General features: G+C 34.1%; 1 protein-coding gene across 5 annotated transcripts in view; it reads left to right on the forward strand.

The window, feature by feature from the left end:
* DCLK2 (doublecortin like kinase 2) overlaps window positions 1-22,067 on the forward strand; it is a 201,068-nt gene that overhangs the window by 9,659 nt on the left and 169,342 nt on the right. For all 5 annotated transcript variants that reach the window (XR_004230353.1, XR_004230354.1, XM_031943311.1 and 2 more), the window contains exon 2: window positions 20,342-20,676. Coding sequence is in view for 3 of the 5 variants with exons in the window: in XM_031943311.1 (XP_031799171.1) it covers window positions 20,342-20,676 (335 nt within the window). In the remaining 2 variants the exon portion in view is untranslated. The remainder of the gene's footprint in view (window positions 1-20,341; window positions 20,677-22,067) is intronic.

Raw genomic sequence — 22,067 nt, forward strand, 5'->3', positions numbered from 1 at the left:
CTTGACCTTTCCGGTAACTAGAAGAATCTTTTCAGGTAACTAGGAGAATCTTTAGAAATGGAAATGTTTATTATAAAAAGCAAAAGGTATCAATAAAACTTAATTTTTAAGTGAAAAGGAAATTCACCAGGTAATCTGTAAGAACCTGTTAAATGTGTGATTTTTAAAGAAAAAGTGTCCAAGTTTTATCTGAAAACTGACTTTTGAAGGAATTAAAGAAAAATCTGCCTTTTGAATGTATGAATTTCATAACCAGTGTAACAGATATAGCTCTATTCTTATGCAGTGAAACCCTAAAAAAGCTATTTAGCATCTACAATTTAACCACCTATTTGCAAAGTGTTGAAGTTGGATATAGTAACACTAAAAATCATTCTGCAATGTTGTTTAAATGGACACTTTATTTGACCTGATTCAATTCTGTTTCAAGGAAGAAAGAAGTTTTGTTTATCTCCCTCATTCCGTTTTGATTTGTCCTCTGCTCTGTTTCAACTGTCCCAGGAGATTTTCAGTTTGGAGGATATTGTCTTTCTTAGATGTCTGCCTGGATTTCTGTAATGAAATACAAAGTAACAACTCTGGTGACAGTAGCATGGCCTGGAACATTCAATCACCATTTCCATTGTACTTGAATAACAAAGGCTATGTGTATGCCCCAGTTTTCTTTTTCTTTTTTTTTCCCCTCTTGACCTCTCAGGTAACTAGAAGAATCTTTTCAGGTAACTAGGAGAATCTTAGGAGAATCTTTAGAAATGGAAATCAGATGTTTAGGGTTAGTCTGTATTTACATGTTGTGTTGTAAACCATCAAAAATCTTCAATCTCACCATTTATTAGCCTGCATCTGGAAAATGTACCTCTGGAATTGATGGAGGATCATGGGATTGGATCATTAGAGATCTAGAATTGTAAGATACCGTAAGATCCCATTCTTTTTATCTTACAAATTTGGAAACTGGGACCTAGAGGAGTGGAAACTGTGCACTGCAATGATGGAGAGGGCAAACCATCACAACATGGGTGACTAACGCCAAATTCAGGCTTCTGAGAGTTATGAAATCCTATATTATTTCTTGAAAATGTCATTGCCAGGGCAGCTAGGTGGTGTAATGAATAGAGCACCAGCCCTGAAGTCAGGAGGACCTGAGTTCAAATCTGGTCTCAGACACGTAACACTTCCTGGCTGTATGACTGGGCAAGTCACCTAACCCCAATTGCCTCAGCAAAAAAAAATAATAATAAAGAGAAAATGTCATTGCTTTTGCCTGCTGTAACCGAGGGCCTATAAAGTGCTCAGTTACTCTGTAAGTTTTAATTCTTTAGTGCATCTCATCTCATTGATAATGAGGACTGCACCTATCCTTGTTGGTCACCACCTATCCATGTTTGCTCATCCTGTACAAGTCTTGTCTGTACCAGTCAGTTAATAAATAGTCTGTGTTTCCTAGTAGACTTGCCACAAGTCAATTACAAAGAGTTACAACAGAATATTTAATAAAAATATAATTCATTTAAATATACTGCTTTAAGGTTTATAGGTTGAGTTTTGCATTAATGTGAGCTTTGGTATTATTAAGTACTATCTAATGCAAAAGAATTGTTTCTGGAGTTATGAGGCCTATGTTCAAATCTTAATTCTATTGGTACCTACCTATGTGACTTTGAGAAAGTTACTTAATCTCCAGTTTAAGGCTCTTCATTTATAAAATAAGCAGATTGGTCCAGGATTCTTTTTGGTTCTGAATCTATGAGCCCTCTTGTTCTCTGTAAACCTCATTTTCTTAGGTTGAGGTAGACATCCCTAAACTTGAGAGATGTTGCATAGCTTATTCTTACTTTGTAGCTAGTATCAGAGGGCAGATTGGATGTCAGAGCCTGCTTCCTATCTATCAGACAAGATTGGACAAATATAGCAGTTTTCTGGGATACCTTATAACTGCTACATAGTAAGCTTTGATTAAATGCTTAATGAAGTAATTGTGTCAAATCAAGGACCAACCAGATCCTGAATTTAAAAAAAAAGGTCAAACTGTAAATTATTTGCAGGTATGACTAGGTACCTTCATTTTGTTTTGTTTTATTTTTATTGATCCTTTTGTTTTTACATCGCATTCATTTCTGATTATATCCCTCCTCTTTACACTACTTTATAAGGCATTTCTTTTGATAAAGCTAGAAGAGTAGGGAGAAGCAGTTTAACTAAACTAACACATTGACTATATGTAATACTATTTGCAGTATTTCACATCTATAGCTATTTCACATCTCATTTCTGCAGTGAAAGGAGGAAAGTACATTTTCCCAACTTTTCTTCTTTAGTAATTCCTCAAGTAAAAGTTGAGAAAAGCTAAAGTACCTTGTTAATTTGTGACAGACTTAATAGCAGAACCAAAACTTGAATTCAAATCTTTTGTCCTAATCTAGTGTTCTTTCTTGAGAATTTTATGAAATGTAAATGCTTGACTATTTTATTTTTTAAATTTTTATATGAAACTATGAACTTATAATTTTATGGTTTGTTGTATTTTAAAGACTATATTAAATGTAACATGGTCAGAACTTTTCTGCTTACATCTGTCATCTTCTGAATTTCCCTCTTCCCTCTTCATTTTTAAATGTGCTTTAAAATTATTTCCTTTCATTTATTTACATCATTATTGCTACCCATCAACTTCCTCATCGATGTGCCCTTCTGTCCTATAGGAGATCTTTTCCTTGTAACAAAAATGTAGATTCAAGCAAAACTTATGCATACCATTGATGGTGCCTAAAAATATATGTTTTATTACTCTAACTCTCCTAGTATATCACCTCTCTGACAATAGCTTTGTGACCAGTTGTCACAAATTGTGATTGGTCACTGCTATAATTGGAATTCTTAAGTCTTTCTAAGTTGTTTTCCTTTCCATTATTGTAAATCATTGCACGCATTGTTGTCCTCATTCTGTATATTTCATTCTTCTTCAGTTCATCCAACTCTTGCTAGCTTTTTTTGAATATTTAGGAGATAATCAGGCACAAGAACTAACTAATAAACATTAGTTAGTTCTTGTGCCTGATTATCTCCTAAGTGCTTAAATACTTCAAGAAATAATAATTTCCTGGTGAGCATATTCCACCAATGAAACAAATCATAACCCCTCTACTTTGGGTACTGTGGTCAAAACCTCATCATTCTATGGCTAGCTCTGATAGATGAGCCATTCTGAACTACTTCTCAGTTCAGTTCAACAAATGTTTTTAAAGTACCTTATATGTGTTGAGGCACTGTACTGTGTGCAGAGAATACAAAGATATTTTTATTTCCATGAAAGAAATAAGTCTCTTCCCAACTACTGTATATTCTGGGGGTGGGGTATATAATGACAGATTTAAAAAACAAAACAAAACAAAAACCCCAAAGATAATTTGAAATGGGAGAGAACACTGACATTTGAGCTTGAGAAAGGAAAGGCTTTATCTATGGATATGGCATCTGTACCAAGACTTCGTTCAAGCGAAGGATATTACAAAGTGGAGCTGAAAATGAAGGCAATTTCAGAAATGGAGAAAGGAGATGGAAAGTCAAATTTGAGCTGACTCAAATAGTCCAGTTTGTGTGGAATAGAAAGTGCATGAGATGAGTAATATAAAGTAAGTCTACAAAGGCAGGCTCTGAGTAGATTGTGGAGGGTGGTAAATGCCAGGCTTGAGATTTGTACTTTGTCCTAGTGGTCAAAAGATACAATAGTGGAAATAAGTAGAGAGTACCCTTAGAATCAGCAATACCAGAGTTCAAGTTCTCTTTCTAAAACATGTTAACTTTATGACGCTGAATAAAAACATTTAACTTACTGATCAAGGCAGCTCTCTGAGGCTATAAATTGTCTTTAATAGTAAAGGGGAGTTTCCTAATTCAGGAACAGCCAAATATCACTAAAATCTCAGGTCTAATCTCTATCCTTATTTCAAACATAAACATTATTTTTGTACTTGAAGACTTCCTAGTTTGATAATACCTGTCAGAGCTTTTACTTCACCCACATGAAAAATTAAAGGCCACTTCCATACTCAGTGAGATAGCAAAATAGCAATTTAATGAAGTTATCTCCCTAATTTCAGAAAGAATTAAAAGTTTATTCTATATTTTCATAGTATATGTAGAATTTAAGAGTAATAAAGTTCTTTAAAAAAAAGAATTGCACAACAAGATAACTATAAATATGTATTCACATATTGGATCTAACATATTTAACATATATTGGACTACCTGCCAGATGTGGGAGATGGTGGGGGGGGAGAAAGGGAAAATTTGCAACAAAAGGTTATGCAAGAGTCAATGTTGGAAAAATTACCCATGCATATGCTTTATAAATAAAAAGGTTTAAAAAAAAAATTCCTGAAGTTTTTACAGTTTACCTCATTTGGTAATTAGATGCCAATTGAGCCAAGTTCATGTATGGCTTAATTATCTACTTCTTGGCAATTGTTTGTACTACTGTTTGGGGCCAAATATTCTTTTTTTAAATTATTTTTTTATTATAGATTTTTATTTACAAGATATATGCATGGTTATTTTTCAGCATTGACAATTGCAAAACCCTTCGTTCCAATTTATCCCTTCCTTCCCCCCCCCCACCCTCTCCCTCAGATGGCAGGTTGACCAATACATGTTAAACATGTTAAAATAAGAGTTAAATACAATATATGTATACATGTCCATACAGTTATTTTGCTGTACAAAAAGAATCGGACTTTTAAATAGTGTACAATTAACCTATGAAGGAAATCAAAAATGCAAGCAGACAAAAATAGATTGGGAATTCTATGTAGTGGTTCATAGTCATCTCCCAGAGTTCTTTTGCTGGGTATAGCTGGTTCAATTCATTACTTCTCTATTGGAATTAATTTGGTTCATCTTATCGCCAAAGAAGGCCATGCCCACCAGATCATCATATAGTATACAATGTCTGAGTATACAATGATCTCCTGGTCCTGCTCATTTCACTCAGCATCAGTTCATATAAGTCTTGCCAATCCTCTCTGTATTCATCCTGCTGGTCATTTCTTACCAAACAATAATATTCCATAATATTCATATACCACAATTTATTCAGCCATTCCCCAATTGATGAGCAAGCACTCTGTTTCCAGTTTCTGGCCACTACAAAGAGGGCTGTGGGGCCAGATATTCTTAAAATGGGGATCAGAAAACTGTGGGAAAATTTTATGTCCAATGTTTCTGACAAAAGCCTCATTTCTAAAATATAGAGAGATTTGACTCAAATTTATAAGAATCCAAGCTATTCCCCAATAGATAAATAATCAAAGGATATGAATAGACAATTTTCAGATGAAGAAATTAAAGCCATTTCAGTCATATAAAAAAATGCTCTAGATCACTTGATTAGAGAAATGCAAATTAAGACAACTCTGAGGTACCACTTCACATCTCTCAGATTGGATAAGGTGGCAGGAAAAGATAATGATAAATGTTTAAAGGAGTATGGGAAAACAGACTCTAAAACATTACTGGTGGAGTTGTGAAGTAAATGCAACCATTCTGGAGGGCTATCAAACTGTGCATACCCTTTGATCCAGCAGTGTCTCTCCTGGATCTGTATCCTAGAGATCATAAAAGAGGAAAGAGGACCCACATGTGCAAAAATATTTATAGCAGCCTTTTTTTGTAGTGGCAAGGAGCTGGAAATTGTGTGGATGCCCCTCAGTTGGGGAATAGCTGAGTAAGTTATGGTATATGAATATATGGAATATTATTGTTCTGTAAGAAATGACCAGGAGGATGATTTCAGAGAGACCTGGAGAGACTTACATGAAAAGTGAGTAGAACTGAGAGAACATTATACACAGCAACAATATGATTATGTGATAATCAACTCTGATGGACATGTTTTTCAACAATGAGGTAATTCAAGGCAATTCCAATAGACTTATTATGGAAACAGTCATCTGAATCCAGAGAGAGGACTTTGGAGATGTGAATGTGGATTACAGTATAGTATTTTCACTTTTTTTTTTTTTGTTGTTGCTGCTGTTCATTTGCTTGGTTTTTTTTCTTTCTCATTTTTTCCCTTTTAATGTGATTTTTCTTGCACGGCTTAATAAATGTGGAAATATGTTTAGAAGAATTGCACATGTTTAACCTATATTGGATTACTTCCTGTGTAGGAGTGGGGAGAGATAGGGTGGGAGGAATTTGCATGTATTTTGAAAAATAATATTATAAAAATAAAATAGATACTTTTTAAGTGCTGAGCAAGAGAGGTAACATCGTGTCATGGATAGAGAGTCAGTTTTGGAATCAGGAATATCCTATGGCACATACTATCCCTCTGGCACATACTATCTGTGTGACTATTAGTTAAGTCACTTATAGCTTCAGTCCCTGGGCAACTCTAAGACTGTATTGGAATTCCGCACACACTTGATCCATAAGACTGTGTGTCTGTGGATGTGTGTGTGTGTAGAAGCTTTAGTACAAAGAATTCACATTAATGGGCTGTTTGTTACTTGATTTGGAAGTCAAGGGAATATAATCATAGCTACAACTTCTCAGAGCTGGAAGAAATCTCAGATTACCTGTTAAAAATTAGTTCAGAAACCATTTGTTTATATGCTAGGCATGGAGAATTCAAAGCAAATGAAAGATTTCCTGTAGGGGAGGAGATCATATTAGACAAGACTAGAAGAAAGTTTTAGGATTTCTAAGCCTAGGAGATGAAATAGAAGTACATTCCAGACATGGAAAACCATCCAGTCAAAGGATGTCTGAGAGTTCAGGAAAGAATGAACAAGTCAATTTGCATAGGGTGTGTCAAGACAGTAATGTGAAATAAGCCTGGAATGGCTAGTTCTAACATCTCTAAATACTTAAAATTCCATCCCCTGAAGTTTGTATTTTATTTGAACTATAATCTTCGTAGATGTGACAAGTGTTCAGCTAAGATCTGACAAGTACTAGGCTATTCTCACACACCACAATTCTATTGAAAAAGTTTTCTGATTCTGGACAGATCTTAATCATTTTTTTTCTCTGAAATATCTCCTCATTCTACCTTCTGTAGCCAAGGAGAAATATTTAAACATTATTCTACATGACTATTCTCCAAATATATGAAGTCAACTCTTGTATTCTTCCTAAGTCTTTTCTGGTGAAATGTCCCTAGTTTCCTCTTTTCTGACATCTTGATTGACCTGAATGATCTTCAAAATTGAACTTGAGATTCCAGATGTGATCTGATCAAGACAGTTGGATTATCACTTCTATTAATGGATTCTAAGTCTCAGAATCCTAGTTAGCCAGTAGTCTTATTATTTTACCCTTAATGACAAAGTTAGAGTCATTCTGATAACATTGCTTTGAATTTAATATAAAGAAACCAAGATATTTCTGGAAATATTGAAATGCCCAAATCTAATCTAAATGTTAACTTTTTTTTTGAGATTATGGGATTCTTCAAAGTTACAATATTTAAGATAGTATCATTTCAGAAGATTTTAAGTCCATGAGTTATAGAACTGCATTTAAAGTGTTATTTTTGGTTGACTTATAATGGTATTCCTGACCATGCATAAAGAATAATGCAAAGTTTCTTGTATCAAGATCAGTTAAAATTGACCCTGAATGTGGACCCTGAAAACATATTAAATGGAATGTTCTTTTCTCTTCTCTTTTTTATGCTGTATTTTTCTCTATGTAGGTTTTCAACAGAAAAAAAATTAGGATCACGCAGCCCATTGATGCAAGAAATCAAGTTTAGGACTGTGTTTTTTTCTTTTTTTGTAAAGATTTGAAAAATTTATTTATGTGCTTCTATTTCTTGGACTTTAAATAGATGGGAAAGATTATAACTCTTATAAGGGATTGTGAGGGTTAGACTTTAAAACAGTCACCTGTGACTTGTTACTGTGACAAGTCGCTTCAGTCATCTTAAACTTTCACACAAAACAATCCCATATAACTCCTCTGTGTATTTTTACTGACATTTCTACATACCCTAATGTTTCTTCTCTTCATCTGCATCTTTTGTCTTCCTTGACTTCCTTCAGGTGTTGACTAAAATCTCACCTTCTGCCATGAACTTTCTAGACACTCTGAGATTATATTCAAGTTATCCTCTCTAAATCTTGTTGTCTATAGTCATTTGCCTGCCCTAAGCTCTGTGAGGACAGAGAACGATTTTGCACACACCCCCTTTTTTGAGGTGGAGAACTATCCGCGGCTTAGCATAATGCCTGGTATCTATTAAGTTCTTAATAAATGTTTGTGGATAATGCAGATTGCTAGTTCTCTTTGACTTAATAGATGGTCTTGAAACATGGCTGTTGCAAAAACATTTTTTGCCCTATATCCTGGGTGATGTATCTCTTCAAGTTTCTAGTTTCCAGAGGACAGATTCAATCTCTTGTTGAGTCATTTTGATTGTGTACAGCTCTTTGTGATACCATTTAGGATTTTCTTGGCAAAGATACTGAAATGATTTGCCATTTCCTTTTCTAGCCAATTTTACAGATGAGGAACTAAGGCAAACAGAATTAAGTGACTTATTCAGTGTCATATGACTATTAAGTGTCTCAGAATGGATTTGAACTCACAAAAATAAGCCTTCTTGATTCCAAGTCCTGTGCTCTCTCCTCTGCACCACTAGATCAATAAACTTTTTTATCTGATATTGCTGCTGCCGGATTCTATCCTTTACATGCTTTGAAAATCAAAGATTACCTCCACACAAATCAACCAAGCCATCATGAAGTATCAAGAAAGGAGTTTAGTATTATAGATTTATATATGGAAGGACCTAGAGAGCATTTAGATGAGTCCCAAAGAATTAATGTGAATTGTTCAGGCTCATACAGGTAATAAATGTCAACTCAGATTTGAACCTAGGTCCTGTTGATTCAGAATTTACTTTTCTTGCCAGCATGGCAGCGTGATGCCCTTCAGTGCAGAATATTTGATTTTGGAAGAACTACATATATATATATATATATATATATATATATATATATATATATATATATAATGTCTATATATTGAATCTTATCTTTATTTAGTCAGATTTGAAGGGTTTGTTATTTAAGGGCATCTTTTAGCAATTTTCATTCTCCCATTTTATATATTATCCCCCTCTACTACTAACATTAGGAGTTTCCATACTTCCCCCTACTTGAGGTCCTCAAAGCAAAGCTTGAGCCAATTTGTTGGGTATACTCATATTCAGGTATAGGTTGGACTAGATGGTCTTTAAAGTTGGTCTTCTGAAGTTATGACTTGAGCAGGGTCACATAGAGAATAAGAGACATTTGCCTTTTAAATCTAGCATTCCTTTGATTAAAGATTAGAAGGTAGCTGTGGTAGTTACCAGAGAGGATCACAGGGTTATAAATTTAGAGAAGAGATTAGAGAATGAGTCACATTCTCTAATTTTTTTTAAACAGGTCAGGAAACTGAGGCCCACAGAGAATAAATATCTTGACTGGACTCATACAAATTTGAGACCTGTGATTTGAAACTTGGCTCTTTGATTCCAAAATATTTTCCACTAGTTCTGGTGTATAAGTATTTAAGATGACATGAAATCAAAAAGCAAATTGAATGCCTTAGGGTATTAGAGAACTACTTCCTGCTTAGTCTTAGTATGTGCTGAATCATTTATCTCTCTTCATTGAACAGAAACCTCCCCATTTGTGTGAAAGAGATCAGTCTCTTGCTTGGATGTCATTCATTTGGACAACATCAGGATATGTATGGTGATGTTCTTAAACTATAGAGGTAGTGTGCTACCTCATTCATTTACCAGCTGGGTGATTCTGGGCAAATCATTTAATCTCCCTGCCTTAGGCAACACCCTGAGAGTTAACTACTAAATGGTATTGCCTTGGTTGAGGCAAAATACATATAGGGTGTTTCTGTGCGCATGAATTCATTTTCTGAAAGCCTCATCATCTATATATTTGTGCAAAGTTTCTCACAGCATCTTTTTTGGCTCTCTTTTGTCCCTGTCACGTAAATAATAAGTATTTATTAAGCTATTAATTACTACATGCCAAGTACTATGTTAAGCACAGGTTTACAAAAGTTAAAGTGGAAACAATCTTTATCCTTGAATCATGATTACTTGTGTGTATGTCTTTTTTTCCTACACATTAGAACATATTCCTTGGGGTCAAGGACTGGTTTTTTTTAATCTTCACAACATTATATCATTAGGTGTTTAATCAATGTTCAATTGAATTGCTTTCTATAATTTTAAAAAATTTGCTTCTACTTAGACATGTCATTCTTGAGTAGACCTATTCAGTTATAAACAAGGAGACATTCTTCCAATTACATGGAAACCTACAAACAAACATCTTAGTAGGGGCCAGTCGATTCAGAGAGTAAAATAGAGTTCCCTGATATTTAATCTCAGGAAAATATAACCCTTCTTTTTTCAAGCTTTTATTAGTTCATACTCAAATGCTCCAATAGTTCTGTGATCTCAGTGATATGAACACTCTCTTCTGGAATGCAGCTTGTATTCTTTTCATGTCTATTTATTCCATAAGTCTCTTGTCTATGTCTTCTCATAAATTTGTCCCCAGGAGGTCCACCCCATTTGCTGACATCAAGAGCATGTTGGAAAATATACAGGCTATTCATTGATTACCCTTTTCTCTTACCACTTGACTAGCTACTTCTTTTTCATTTCTACATTTTTTAATGATATCTTTTATTTTGGTTTTTCTTTGTAATTCTTTGTATATAATTTGTTGCAGCCTTTCTTTTTTTTTCTTTCTTTTTTTTATTTAATAGCCTTTTATTTACAGGATATATGCATGGGTAACTTTACAGCATTAACAATTGCCAAACCTCTTGTTCCAATTTTTCACCTCTTACTCCCCCACTCCCTCCCCTAGATGGCAGGATGACCAGTAGATGTTAAATATATTAAAATATAAATTAGATACACAATAAGTATACATGACCAAAACGTTATTTTGCTGTACAAAAAGAATCAGACTCTGAAATATTGTACAATTAGCTTGTGAAGGAAATCAAAAATGCAGGTGTGCATAAATATAGGGATTGGGAATTCAATGTAATGGTTTTTAGTCATCTCCCAGAGTTCTTTTTCTGGGCATAGCTAGTTCAGTTCATTACTGCTCCATTAGAAATGATTTGGTTGATCTCGTTGCTGAGGATGGCCTGGTCCATCAGAACTGGTCATCATCTAGTATTGTTGTTGAAGTATATAATGATCTCCTGGTCCTGCTCATTTCACTCAGCATCAGTTCGTGTAAGTCTCTCCAGGCCTTTCTGAAATCATCCTGTTGGTCATTTCTTACAGAACAGTAATATTCCATAATATTCATATACCACAATTTATTCAGCCATTCTCCAACTGATGGACATCCATTCAGTTTCCAGTTTTTAGCCACTACAAAAAGGGCTGCCACAAACATTCGTGCACATACAGGTCCCTTTCCCTTCTTTATAATCTCTTTGGGATATAATCCCAGTAGTAACACTGCTGGATCAAAGGGTATTCACAGTTTGATAACTTTTTGAGCATAGTTCCAAACTACTCTCCAAAATGGTTGGATTCATTCACAACTCCACCAACAATGCATCAATGTCCCAGTTTTCCCGCATCCCCTCCAACAATCATCATTATTTTTTCCTGTCATTTTAGCCAATCTGACAGGTGTGTAGTGGTATCTTAGAGTTGTCTTAATTTGCATTTCTCTTGTTGCAACCTTTCATGCCCATCGTGGTTTTTTTCCTTTGTTGGTAACTGAGTATGGGGAGTTCTGGAAACATAGAAGTCAAAAGAACTTAGTTTTGAAGCAGTCTTCTCAAACTCTTCTTAAAGGGATTTGGGGTGGTGAGGGTATCTACAGAAAGTTTAGGTTATTTTCCTCGAGGACAGATCCAATGGAACTTTATACTATGTTGATTTCATGGATGTCTGATACCTTACTTTTACTTATAATGTTGGATGGACATCCTGCCAAAGTTCTTGTGTTTTCATTTCCTTGTGCATTTAAAAAACTTCTCATCCTGTTTCTCTTTCCTTCTTGACATCATTAGCTTGGAATGTGTGTGTGCGTAATCTATTTCTGTCTCCTTGGTATTATCTTTCATTTTATTTTTTTTCCTGAGAGAATTTAAGAATTATTTATAATTCTTGATATGTTTGTATTATTAGGAAAATGCAGCACAACTGAATCCTCACCCCTTCTCTACTGGTAGTCTTTCTGATTGTTACTACATTTTGTCCTCTTAGCCAAGTGGCATGCTGCCTAGGACAGGGAAAGAATTCTTTTATTTTTAATATAGCAGATTATGTTGCATATGATATGATGTCATCATCTAGTTTATTTGGGTGTAAGGTGAGACTGAAGGGTGAATTCAACTACAGAAACAAATTTTGCTGAATTACAGCATTTATTCAATTATGTCAAAAGGATACTGATACAAATGGACTAGAACTGAAAGCAAATATAAATAAGCTTCCTTCTGCACCAAGTTTTCAAAGTAAGAGTTTTTGAGGTTAAGACAAGTTACTGCAGTGGTTCCTGCAGTGGTAAAATTATAAACACAGTCTGGACCTAAATGTCATTTCACTGGTTCTGTCTGTTCCTACCACAATTGTTGGGAAATTGGCAGGAGTTCTGCTCTGTTCTCCCGTGTATGTATTTTGGTTCGCTTTTGTATCTCTGTCTCTATATTTCTACCTCTTTGTATCTGCCTCTTCATCTATCTTTCTCTTTCTTTTGTTTAAAAGAATGAAGGGAATGTGTTCAAGAAATTGGCCTAGAACATGGAAGAAATCTGATTACCCTTTTATATATCCCAGGAAAGCAAGTCAAAGTCATGGTCAAAATATGATATCCTCTCTGGCCCCATTCATTATTATAAAAGCCATTTGGCAAAAGAACAGGTTTTAGTTGATTACTTCTTTAGAGATCTGTGAAAATAGTAGAGGATACAAATTCATCTCCAGAGATATTTGGTGATAATCTTTCTAGGAAACCCATTAAATCACACAGTTTTGGAATTAGAGGTTATATGGTCCAAAGGAATCTCCTATATAATATGTCTGATGAATGGGTTACTCAGCCTTTGCTTAAAGACGTAGAATGAAGGGGAACATGCTACAACTGGAGGCAGCCCATTGCACTTTGGGATAGCTACAATTGTTAGAAAGTTTTTCTTATATCAAACTTAAGTTTGTCTCCTTACAACTCTTATCAGTTGCCCCTAATTCTTTTCTCTAGGTCCAGAAGATTAAATCTTTTCCAATTCTCCCTCCCCTTTATACTTCTTCTCTATGCTAAGCACTCCAAATTCTTTCAACAAATTCCCATGTAAAAAGAAGGTTACCATTCTGATTTCCCTTCTATTGAACTGTGTGTGACATCTGGGATTAGATTCACCATGTATTTATTTTTCTATCATTAACTCTACTAAATGGAATTCCTTTAATACATATCATTATATATGTGTATATTATATATTACTCACACTTAACTCTCTCCATGCACTCCCCAAATCTAGCTGTATTGTGCTTTCCTTTCCTGACATGATGATCATCTTTGTTTTTACATTCACTGTGCCCCATGTCTTAAATATTCTTCCTCCTCACTTTCACCTCTCAGAATACCTTCCTTTAAGACTTAGTTCATTCCCTTCTGCAAGGAACTTTTCCTGGATCCTACAACTGCAAGTACTTTTCCTTAAACTCTCTGTCTTATACATCTATTTATGTACATATTATTTTCCCCAGAATGCAAGTTCCATAAAGTCAGGAAATGGTTGAATTTTTCATTGTTGTTTTGTTTTCTCTGCATCCTAGTACTTAACATTGTGCCTGCTATTTAATAAGCCAGTAAGCTCTTAATAAATGTGCATGTGTTTATGTACGTACACCGTTTATACTAATTTTTTTCTTGTCACTATCCTCATGTTGGCAAATTCCTTCCATATTTTAATAACAAAATATTATTTCAGGGGTGCATTAACTCATTGTATTTGAGTAATACATTCTGTTTTTTGGTATCTGACCACAGTGGCAAAGTGAATCTCTGTTATATCACCTTTATTATTTTAAATAATGTTCTCTTTTATAGTGTTTGATATCATTATTATTATGATGATTTACATTTATATATTTCTGTAAGGTTTTTAGAGTGTTTTACATTTGATCCTCAGAACAATGATGAGTTCCAAAGAGCTTAATGATTTGCTGAGGATCACTCATGAATGTCTGAGGTAAAATTTGAATTCATATTTTCTTGACTCCAAATCTGGTGCTTATCTATGATGCCATTCTGGCTCTATATAGAATTATTTATTTTAAAAAGAGAGAATTTGGGATATATTAGTCTAGTTAATTGTGATCAAGGAGGAGAAACCATTTCCATTTTATACATGAGATAACTAAGGCTTTAAAGAAGGTTAGTTACTTTCCCCAATTCCTACAACTACTAAATGGTAGTGGCTACTGAGAAACCAGGTCTCAAACCTCAGACGTAACATTCTTTCCACTGTCCAGTATTGCTTTGTATGAGTTTAAATTTTGGCTGTCTTCTGGTTTGGTTGCAAGACACTATTAAGTTGTTTGTTTTAACAGGATAATAAATCACTCTTTTGTTTTCTCACCCTATATTTTTCTTAACTCGCTAAGTGTAGAACCTAATTTAGACATGCCTTTGATGGAGATATGTATGCTGTAATCCACACATAGGACAATTCTTACCATTATGTTGTACTTGATGAAAGAATCCAAACTGAGATTTCTGGCTTTTACAAAGAGTGCATACTTGGAGTCTTTATTTCCTTTGGTTACATTCCTCAAGAAGCAAATCTTGGTTTTAGGTCTTAGAAGAGTGTGAGAGATTCAAAGTTTCTCAGTAACTAACAGGATTATAGAAACAGCAACTTCAGCCAAGGAACAAATGAAAAAGCCTACTATATGCCAAGAACTGTGTTTAGCCATTTGGATGCAAATACAAAAGTGATGGTACTTGTCCATTAAGAGCTTATATTCTAATGGAGAAGACAATACTTAGGGACAGTGATGAGCAGGAAGAGAGTTTTTTTCTGCAGATTTTACAGGAATGGTGAGAGAGACAAAGGTAATAAATGATCATATTCTTTCCAGAAGCAGCAATTTTATGAGTTTGATTATTCTTCTCAGAACCTGAAGTGGAAAGGGGAAGGATTTTTTTTTCCCCTTACATCATCCTGCTCTTCCCTGTTCCTTAAATGCATTCTCCCATTTTCCTGTATTCACTCTCATTCAGCCAGGAACATATGACTTTGCTTTTTAAAGAGTTGGAACAGGTAGTTGGTGGGATAATGCTCCATTGAAACCCCAAGTGTTCCTGAATCATGTCAGACTTTGTTGTAAACAAGCATTTACCACCTACTCTGAATATGGTTACTGCCCAAATTATCTCCCTTAAGATATGTATTCCTTCTTTCTACAGGATGTCATTTTATTCTGAACCTCTACTCTAGTGTTAGAAGCATCATCCAATTTGAAGAAACTGCAGGGCTTCCAGTTCAGTTTATAGACTTTAATGACCTACTTTCTGGCACAAAGTGATGTAAGGATATAAGGACAAATGCAAATTTTCTTCTCATCAAAAGAATAATAAATTGTAGATTTAGTGCTATCAGGGACCTGTGAGGTCATCTAGTCTGAAGTTTGAGTGAATTGCTGAAGATAATATGGCTGCTAAATGACAGAGTTAGAATTTGGCCTTTGGACCATAAGGATCTGAATTCATTCGGTTCAATTGTTTTCAGTCATGACCAATTCTTCGTGACCTCATTTAGGGTTTACCTGACAAAGATACTGGAGTGGTTTGTCATTTCCTTCTCTAACTCAAATGACAGATGAGAAACTGAGGCAAACAAGGTTATGTGACTTGACCAGGGTCACACCAGATTTGAACCAAGAAAGATGAGTCTTCCTGACTTCAGACCTCTCACTCTATCACTGTGCCAGCTAGCTGCACAATCATAATGTTATCCAAAAGGAATGAAGAATCACTTTGGTGATCCTTCCTCATTAATGATTGTTTTTCAGTCTTCATCTATGACACTAAATGTACCTTTAGAGAATAGAATGATTTTTAAAATGGCCCCATTTATAATTTTCCAGAAAAAGATACTTAATAATCTAAGAAGATAAGTACCTAGTGGCTGAAAAAATTTTTTCCTTATGATTATTATAAGACTTTGGAGAGTTTTTATATCCTCTCAACTTGTTAAATTTAAAGTCAAATCCAGTGTTTTTAAGTAATTCAATTCATGAGATCATAGATATGTGATATTATGTAATTCAAATTCATTTATATTAAATCCCAGAAGATTTAGCAAGTTGGCCTTGTTTATACATGTAGTAAGTAGCAGAATTGAGAAGAATTTTAACTCTGCCCCTTGACTCGATTTTCAGCACTTTTTCAACTATACCCCTTAAAGATAAGCCGGTCACCTTTGGCTATTAAGTCAGTGCTGCAATTTTTAAAAAAGTATTTAGCAAATATTTTTTTTTTTGTTTTAAATGGGAAATTCTTGGACATTTTTACTACAAGGGGATGCTTATGGAGAATGGTGAAGAAGTTAGTGGCTAATGTGGTTTTGTAGACTGGAAAAGTTTGTGAGTTTAAAGGGACTTTGTTTTTAGATTAAATTCAGAGCTTCTTGAAGTAGAATGTTAAACATCTGTCAGGACTACAAAGTGAAATTACATGGATAAAGCTGGGATTTGGACTTAAGTTACCATTTGCTTGAAACGTTGTCTTTTGATGACACCAAGATTTTGCTGCGTTGTAGAAAAAGTTTGGGGAAAGACCCAGGATAGTCCTAAAAGAGCTCAGAAATTCCTTAGTTACTGACTAAAGCTGTGCCAAGACTTTGACAAAAATCTATGATATATCTGGAGAATAAGATTCTCTCTCTCTCTCTCTCTCTTTTTTTAAAATCTCTAGTAGGGACAGGGAAAAGGCTTATGTATACATATTTTGAATAAATTATTTTAAACATTAAACTGCATTTGAAGAAGAAGGGAAAGTCCCCAAGAATTATGTAATACAGACACAGAGAAACATAGGAAGCAAAGTGCTTATTTCAGGTAATTTTTTTAAATATAATTTTTTGGAAGCCAATTAGGGAAAATGAGTATTGAAAGGAATGCAGAAAAATTTGAAAAGTAAGCCTTAGCTCTTTTGCTTGGCATATTGCTAAGGTCATTGGAAATCTCCTGTGCAGGTAATTCATTAATTTACAAAATCCGTTATTTTTCTTTGTATTCTCTCTATTACCATCTTTGCCTGTTCATTTTCCCCTCCCTTCTGCTGCAGTAAAGACTTAGTCCAGCTGTCTTATTCTTTTCTGCAATTTTTTGGCCATAATATCTCTTCCCTTCCCTACCAATTTCATTGATTTTTAAGTATTTTTGGAAAAATATAGACAATATTTAATATTAAATTTTAAAATATTTGTTATTGTGTAGTTTGCTTTTTTTTGCTTAAAACCAAAGGAAGATTATAAGGAAGATTGCATATCTGTTCAAAATATATGATTGCTATTTTTTTGAATTAAAATCAAATCAGATCTCTTCTAGAGTACATTGGGTGAACCAAAGTAAGTCACAGCTGAGAAATTCCTCTCACAACACACAAGTAAAAACCACAGGGCAACTTTTTACTGACAGTGAATAAAATGATCTGTATTTGGGCTAGAGTTCAGACTTGGCTTCTTTGTAAGATCCTATATTCAGCTATTCTCCAGTCATTTGAACAGTGAACTAACTATAAACTATAGTTATAGAAATGCTTTTGATTTGAAGACCTAACTATTTTTTGAAATGATTTTTACAATTTTATAATCTTGGTTTTGCTATTGAACCAATGAACCAGTAAGCACTGATTAAGCACCTACTATATGCCAGTCACTAGAGAAAGTAACAAAAGTTACAAAGGCAAAACAAAACAGTCCTTGCTTTTAGGAAGCTTATATTCTGTGGACACTTATATATTCTTGGAAAGGTTTTTTTTTTTTTCCCATGGTGGGTTTTTTCTTTTTTGAATAAGAAAATTATATTTTATAACAACTGCAAGGATATTACAAGGATGAATCAATGCTATATGTTCTTATAAAAGTAAAAAAAAATATTTTGCGTCTTCCACATGAACACCTTTTTATTTAGTATTTTAATTTTTTATTCATATTTTAGAATCCCAATGAATGGAAAGCTGGTCTTAAATTCAGGAGGATTTGGTGTCAAATCTCACCTTTAGTGCCACCTATATTATCTGTGTGGTTTTTGATTAGTTGTTTAACTTCATGGATGCCCCAAGAAACTCATTAAGTCTGTCAGTTGTAGAATTGCATCAATAGAAGGAATTTCCTCACTAGGAGCTTCTTATGTCAATTATCTAACCCATTTAGACTCCTCCCCTCTCCCAATATTAGTGACAGTTTGCCATAGGACAGAGCACTGAGATTATTATCCAATCTGATTCCCAGTCCAGACTATGGACAAATCACCTAACCTCTCTGATACTTAAGTATTTATCCACTAATTATATTTAGATTGTGACTTGCCTTGGTGGAGAGAATACCATGTCTTCTCCCCATCTCTACACAGGTACTTAGATGGGAGGCCACATGATAATATACAAAGGATTCACCTTGGAATCAAGATCTGGACTCCAGACCTGTCTGTTTGACCATGGGCAAATCAACCTCTCAGTGTTCCAAACACTGCAAATTTAATCTATCAGTGAATTGCTGGAATTGGTGGAAGGACTTTCCACACCAGGACTATACCTGATAATAAATCACAAATCTGAAAAAATATATCTATGTATAATGTATATCTGTAGTAGCATATATGTATGAGGGTGCATATTGAACAGATATAGTATTTGTTTAACATGATGCTGATATATTGTTTTCCATTTTAAAGTATGATCTATTTAAAAAATATTAAAATTATAAAATTTTAGAGACTGAAAGGCTCTTAGTCTAACTTGAGCCTCAGAGAGGTTCAGTGATTTGTCTGGTCCCAGAAATAATATGTGATTATACTTGTACAAATCTAAACTTATTTTCAGAATTTTAAAGTGTTTAGTTACTTGTTAGTAAAATAAAAAAAAACATTTAAATATTATAGATTCAATGATTATTGCAAAGAAAATTAGACAGAAGATATCAAGAAACTGTGAATGAATAATTTTGTTGATTACTAGTGACCTTAAGCACTTTTGAGCAGGCATATGGAAAGTTGTTTTTTCTGCCAATGTGATTCCTTAGTGAAAAGAAATTTCACTCAGATTTTTGTTTGCCTGTGTTATCAAAATTTAAAAATTTTGAGTTGTTGAATAAATGGCTTTTGAATATTGTTTGGTCAACTCTGTGAAGATACAGTTTTCTATTACTATAAATTGAAATAGGCTCTTTGGATTTGGGGAAGGGAAATATGAAATGTCAGAACTATTTCCTCAATGAGCATAAAATAAATGAACTAAATTTGTTTTTTTTTTCTATCCTCAATTAACATAAAATATTTTTTTCTTTCCAAAATGAAAAACCTTTTGTAGATTGGACTCATAAATTTAGGAGTAGAAGGTAACCTTTAAGAATCATATAGTACAGGGTTTTTTTTAAACTTTTTTTTGTGTCTTCCTTGACTTATTCATTCTGATGAAGCCTATGGATTCTATTTCAGAATAATGCTTCTACATGCATAAAATAGAATAGAATTACAAAGGAAGTCACTTGTATTGAAACAAATATAAAAATATTTAAAATACATTTCTATGTTAAGAATTCCTGCTTTTCACTGACCGTGAAATCAGGAGCACTTGAGTTCGAATCCAGTCTCAGATACTTAGTTGTGTGATCCTGAGCAAGTCACTTAACCTATTGCCTTCTTTAATCCACCCCCTAAAAGAGCTCTTACTTTAGTTGAACCAGCTTTACTGATGAATACCTTAAGGTATTTAAGTTCTTAAGAGGGAAAGAGTTTTGTAGTAGAACCTGATTTCCAAAACTCATTCTTTATTACGTTCTTCTGAAATGACCTGACAAGGTTACAGAGTTAACTGTAAGGTGAGGACTTCTAGGATCTAGGTTTCCTGAATTGTATTACAAGATTCATTCTTCTACTATTACCATATTATCTTGAATTGAAGTTATTTAAAAAAAATAAAAACTATTGAATTAATTTGTTTTTCACTAGCAGAATGTTTGAAATTATCGAAAAAGCTATTTCTTGTGACAAAAAGCAGCTTTCATGGTAAGGAAAGATACTAATAAGACTTATGCTGTTTTTTCTTAGGTGAAAGCTATGTATGTGCATCTAATGAGCCATTTCGAAAAGTTGATTACACCAAGAATGTTAATCCAAATTGGTCAGTGAACATCAAGGCTGGCTCGACTCGGCCAGTGACTCCATTAGCTTCTACAAAGAGTGAAGTGAAGGAAAGCAAAGATTTCATCAAGCCCAAATTGGTGACTGTGATTCGAAGTGGAGTGAAGCCTCGAAAAGCTGTGAGGATCCTGCTGAATAAAAAGACAGCCCATTCATTTGAGCAAGTCTTAACAGACATAACAGAAGCCATTAAATTAGATTCGGGTGTTGTCAAGAGGCTCTGTACACTTGATGGGAAGCAGGTAAGTGGTGTTAGGAGACAACATCTTTTACAAAAGGATGTTAAACTTGGAAAAAATAAGACTTTACAGTTTTATCCCTGTTTTGGTGTATATTTCAAACTAGAAGATAAGTTGAAATTTAACTCAGGTTCTAAGTTTTTTTTTTTTAATTCCTAAGAAATTATTGTTTAATATAACAATATTATCCTTGGCTTTCTCCCCATTGAAACAGGATAGTATTGGGTTTTCAACTATAAACATGGGGTTTTATAAACCCCATCTTTATTGAACTTAGTTGATCTGCGAATAATAACATATGTGTGGCCTTTTTTTTTTTCATTTAAATGTCTCAAAAAATAAACAATCTACTGAAATGATTTATCATCTAGCAAGTTGCAGCATCTCCTTTTTCTAAGAAAGTGTTAGAAACTTGGAATGTATTCATGTTTACTCAGTTTGAACATAAGATGGACAATTTTTTTGTACTTTTATCTTAGAGTAGGGTGGTCATTGTGGATTTTCTTCACTCCAAAAGGTATCTCCAAAGGTGATTACCACTTATTCTATGAGACTCATTGTTGGCAAGCTATGTATCAGTAAAGAAGATGCTTCTATATAAAAACCATGGTACTTGACAAACATTTTTGAGAACAGAGCAGAAATGATTTTTAAAAATTGTTTTGCAAATTGTGGCAGCAATAACAAGAAAGGAAGTATAAGGAACCTGTTAAAAGGGAAACATTATAGGATCAAAGGGGACATATTGCAATATGTGAATAGCTCTAGTCCGTGATTTTTGAGTTTCATCATAATTGAATTATCTGTCATCTAAAACAAAATGATCTCAGAATGGACTTTCATTTTTTATTTTAACATTATTTCATTTTGTCTTAGAAATCACTTTTTTCTAATGATCAGTTTCCTGTATGATGTTATTGCATACTTCCTTCCATCCATTTGCTCTTTCACCATACTTCTATCTAGTCAATAAAAACAAGTGTTTGGCTCCAGTCCTACACAGAAGGTTACAATATAGAGTGCTTTTTAGAGAGATACATGGTGACAGACCCGACAACCTGATGTATCTGTGTAACTGAATTAGTGTGTTCTGGGAGAAGACAGAATAAACATAAGTAATTTCCTGCTTCCTAAAATAAGGTTTAGTTAGAAGCTGGAGTTTTGTAGTATGCTAACAGACTTGTCAATAATGTTTCAGCTACAGTGGCCTACTAGCTGTTCTGGGAACTTGGCCTTCCATTTCCTATCTCTATATCTTTGTCTAGACTGTTCCAAGAATATACTTCCCCCCCCCCCCCCCCCACATCACCCTTCACCTCTTAGAATCCTTTGCTTTCTTTGAGAGTTATTCACTTTCTTCAGGTGTCATTTCCTAAATTAAAAGGAAAGGAAAA

The sequence above is a fragment of the Sarcophilus harrisii genome, chromosome 6 (assembly GCF_902635505.1).
Source record: "Sarcophilus harrisii chromosome 6, mSarHar1.11, whole genome shotgun sequence".
Taxonomy (NCBI): domain Eukaryota; kingdom Metazoa; phylum Chordata; class Mammalia; order Dasyuromorphia; family Dasyuridae; genus Sarcophilus; species Sarcophilus harrisii.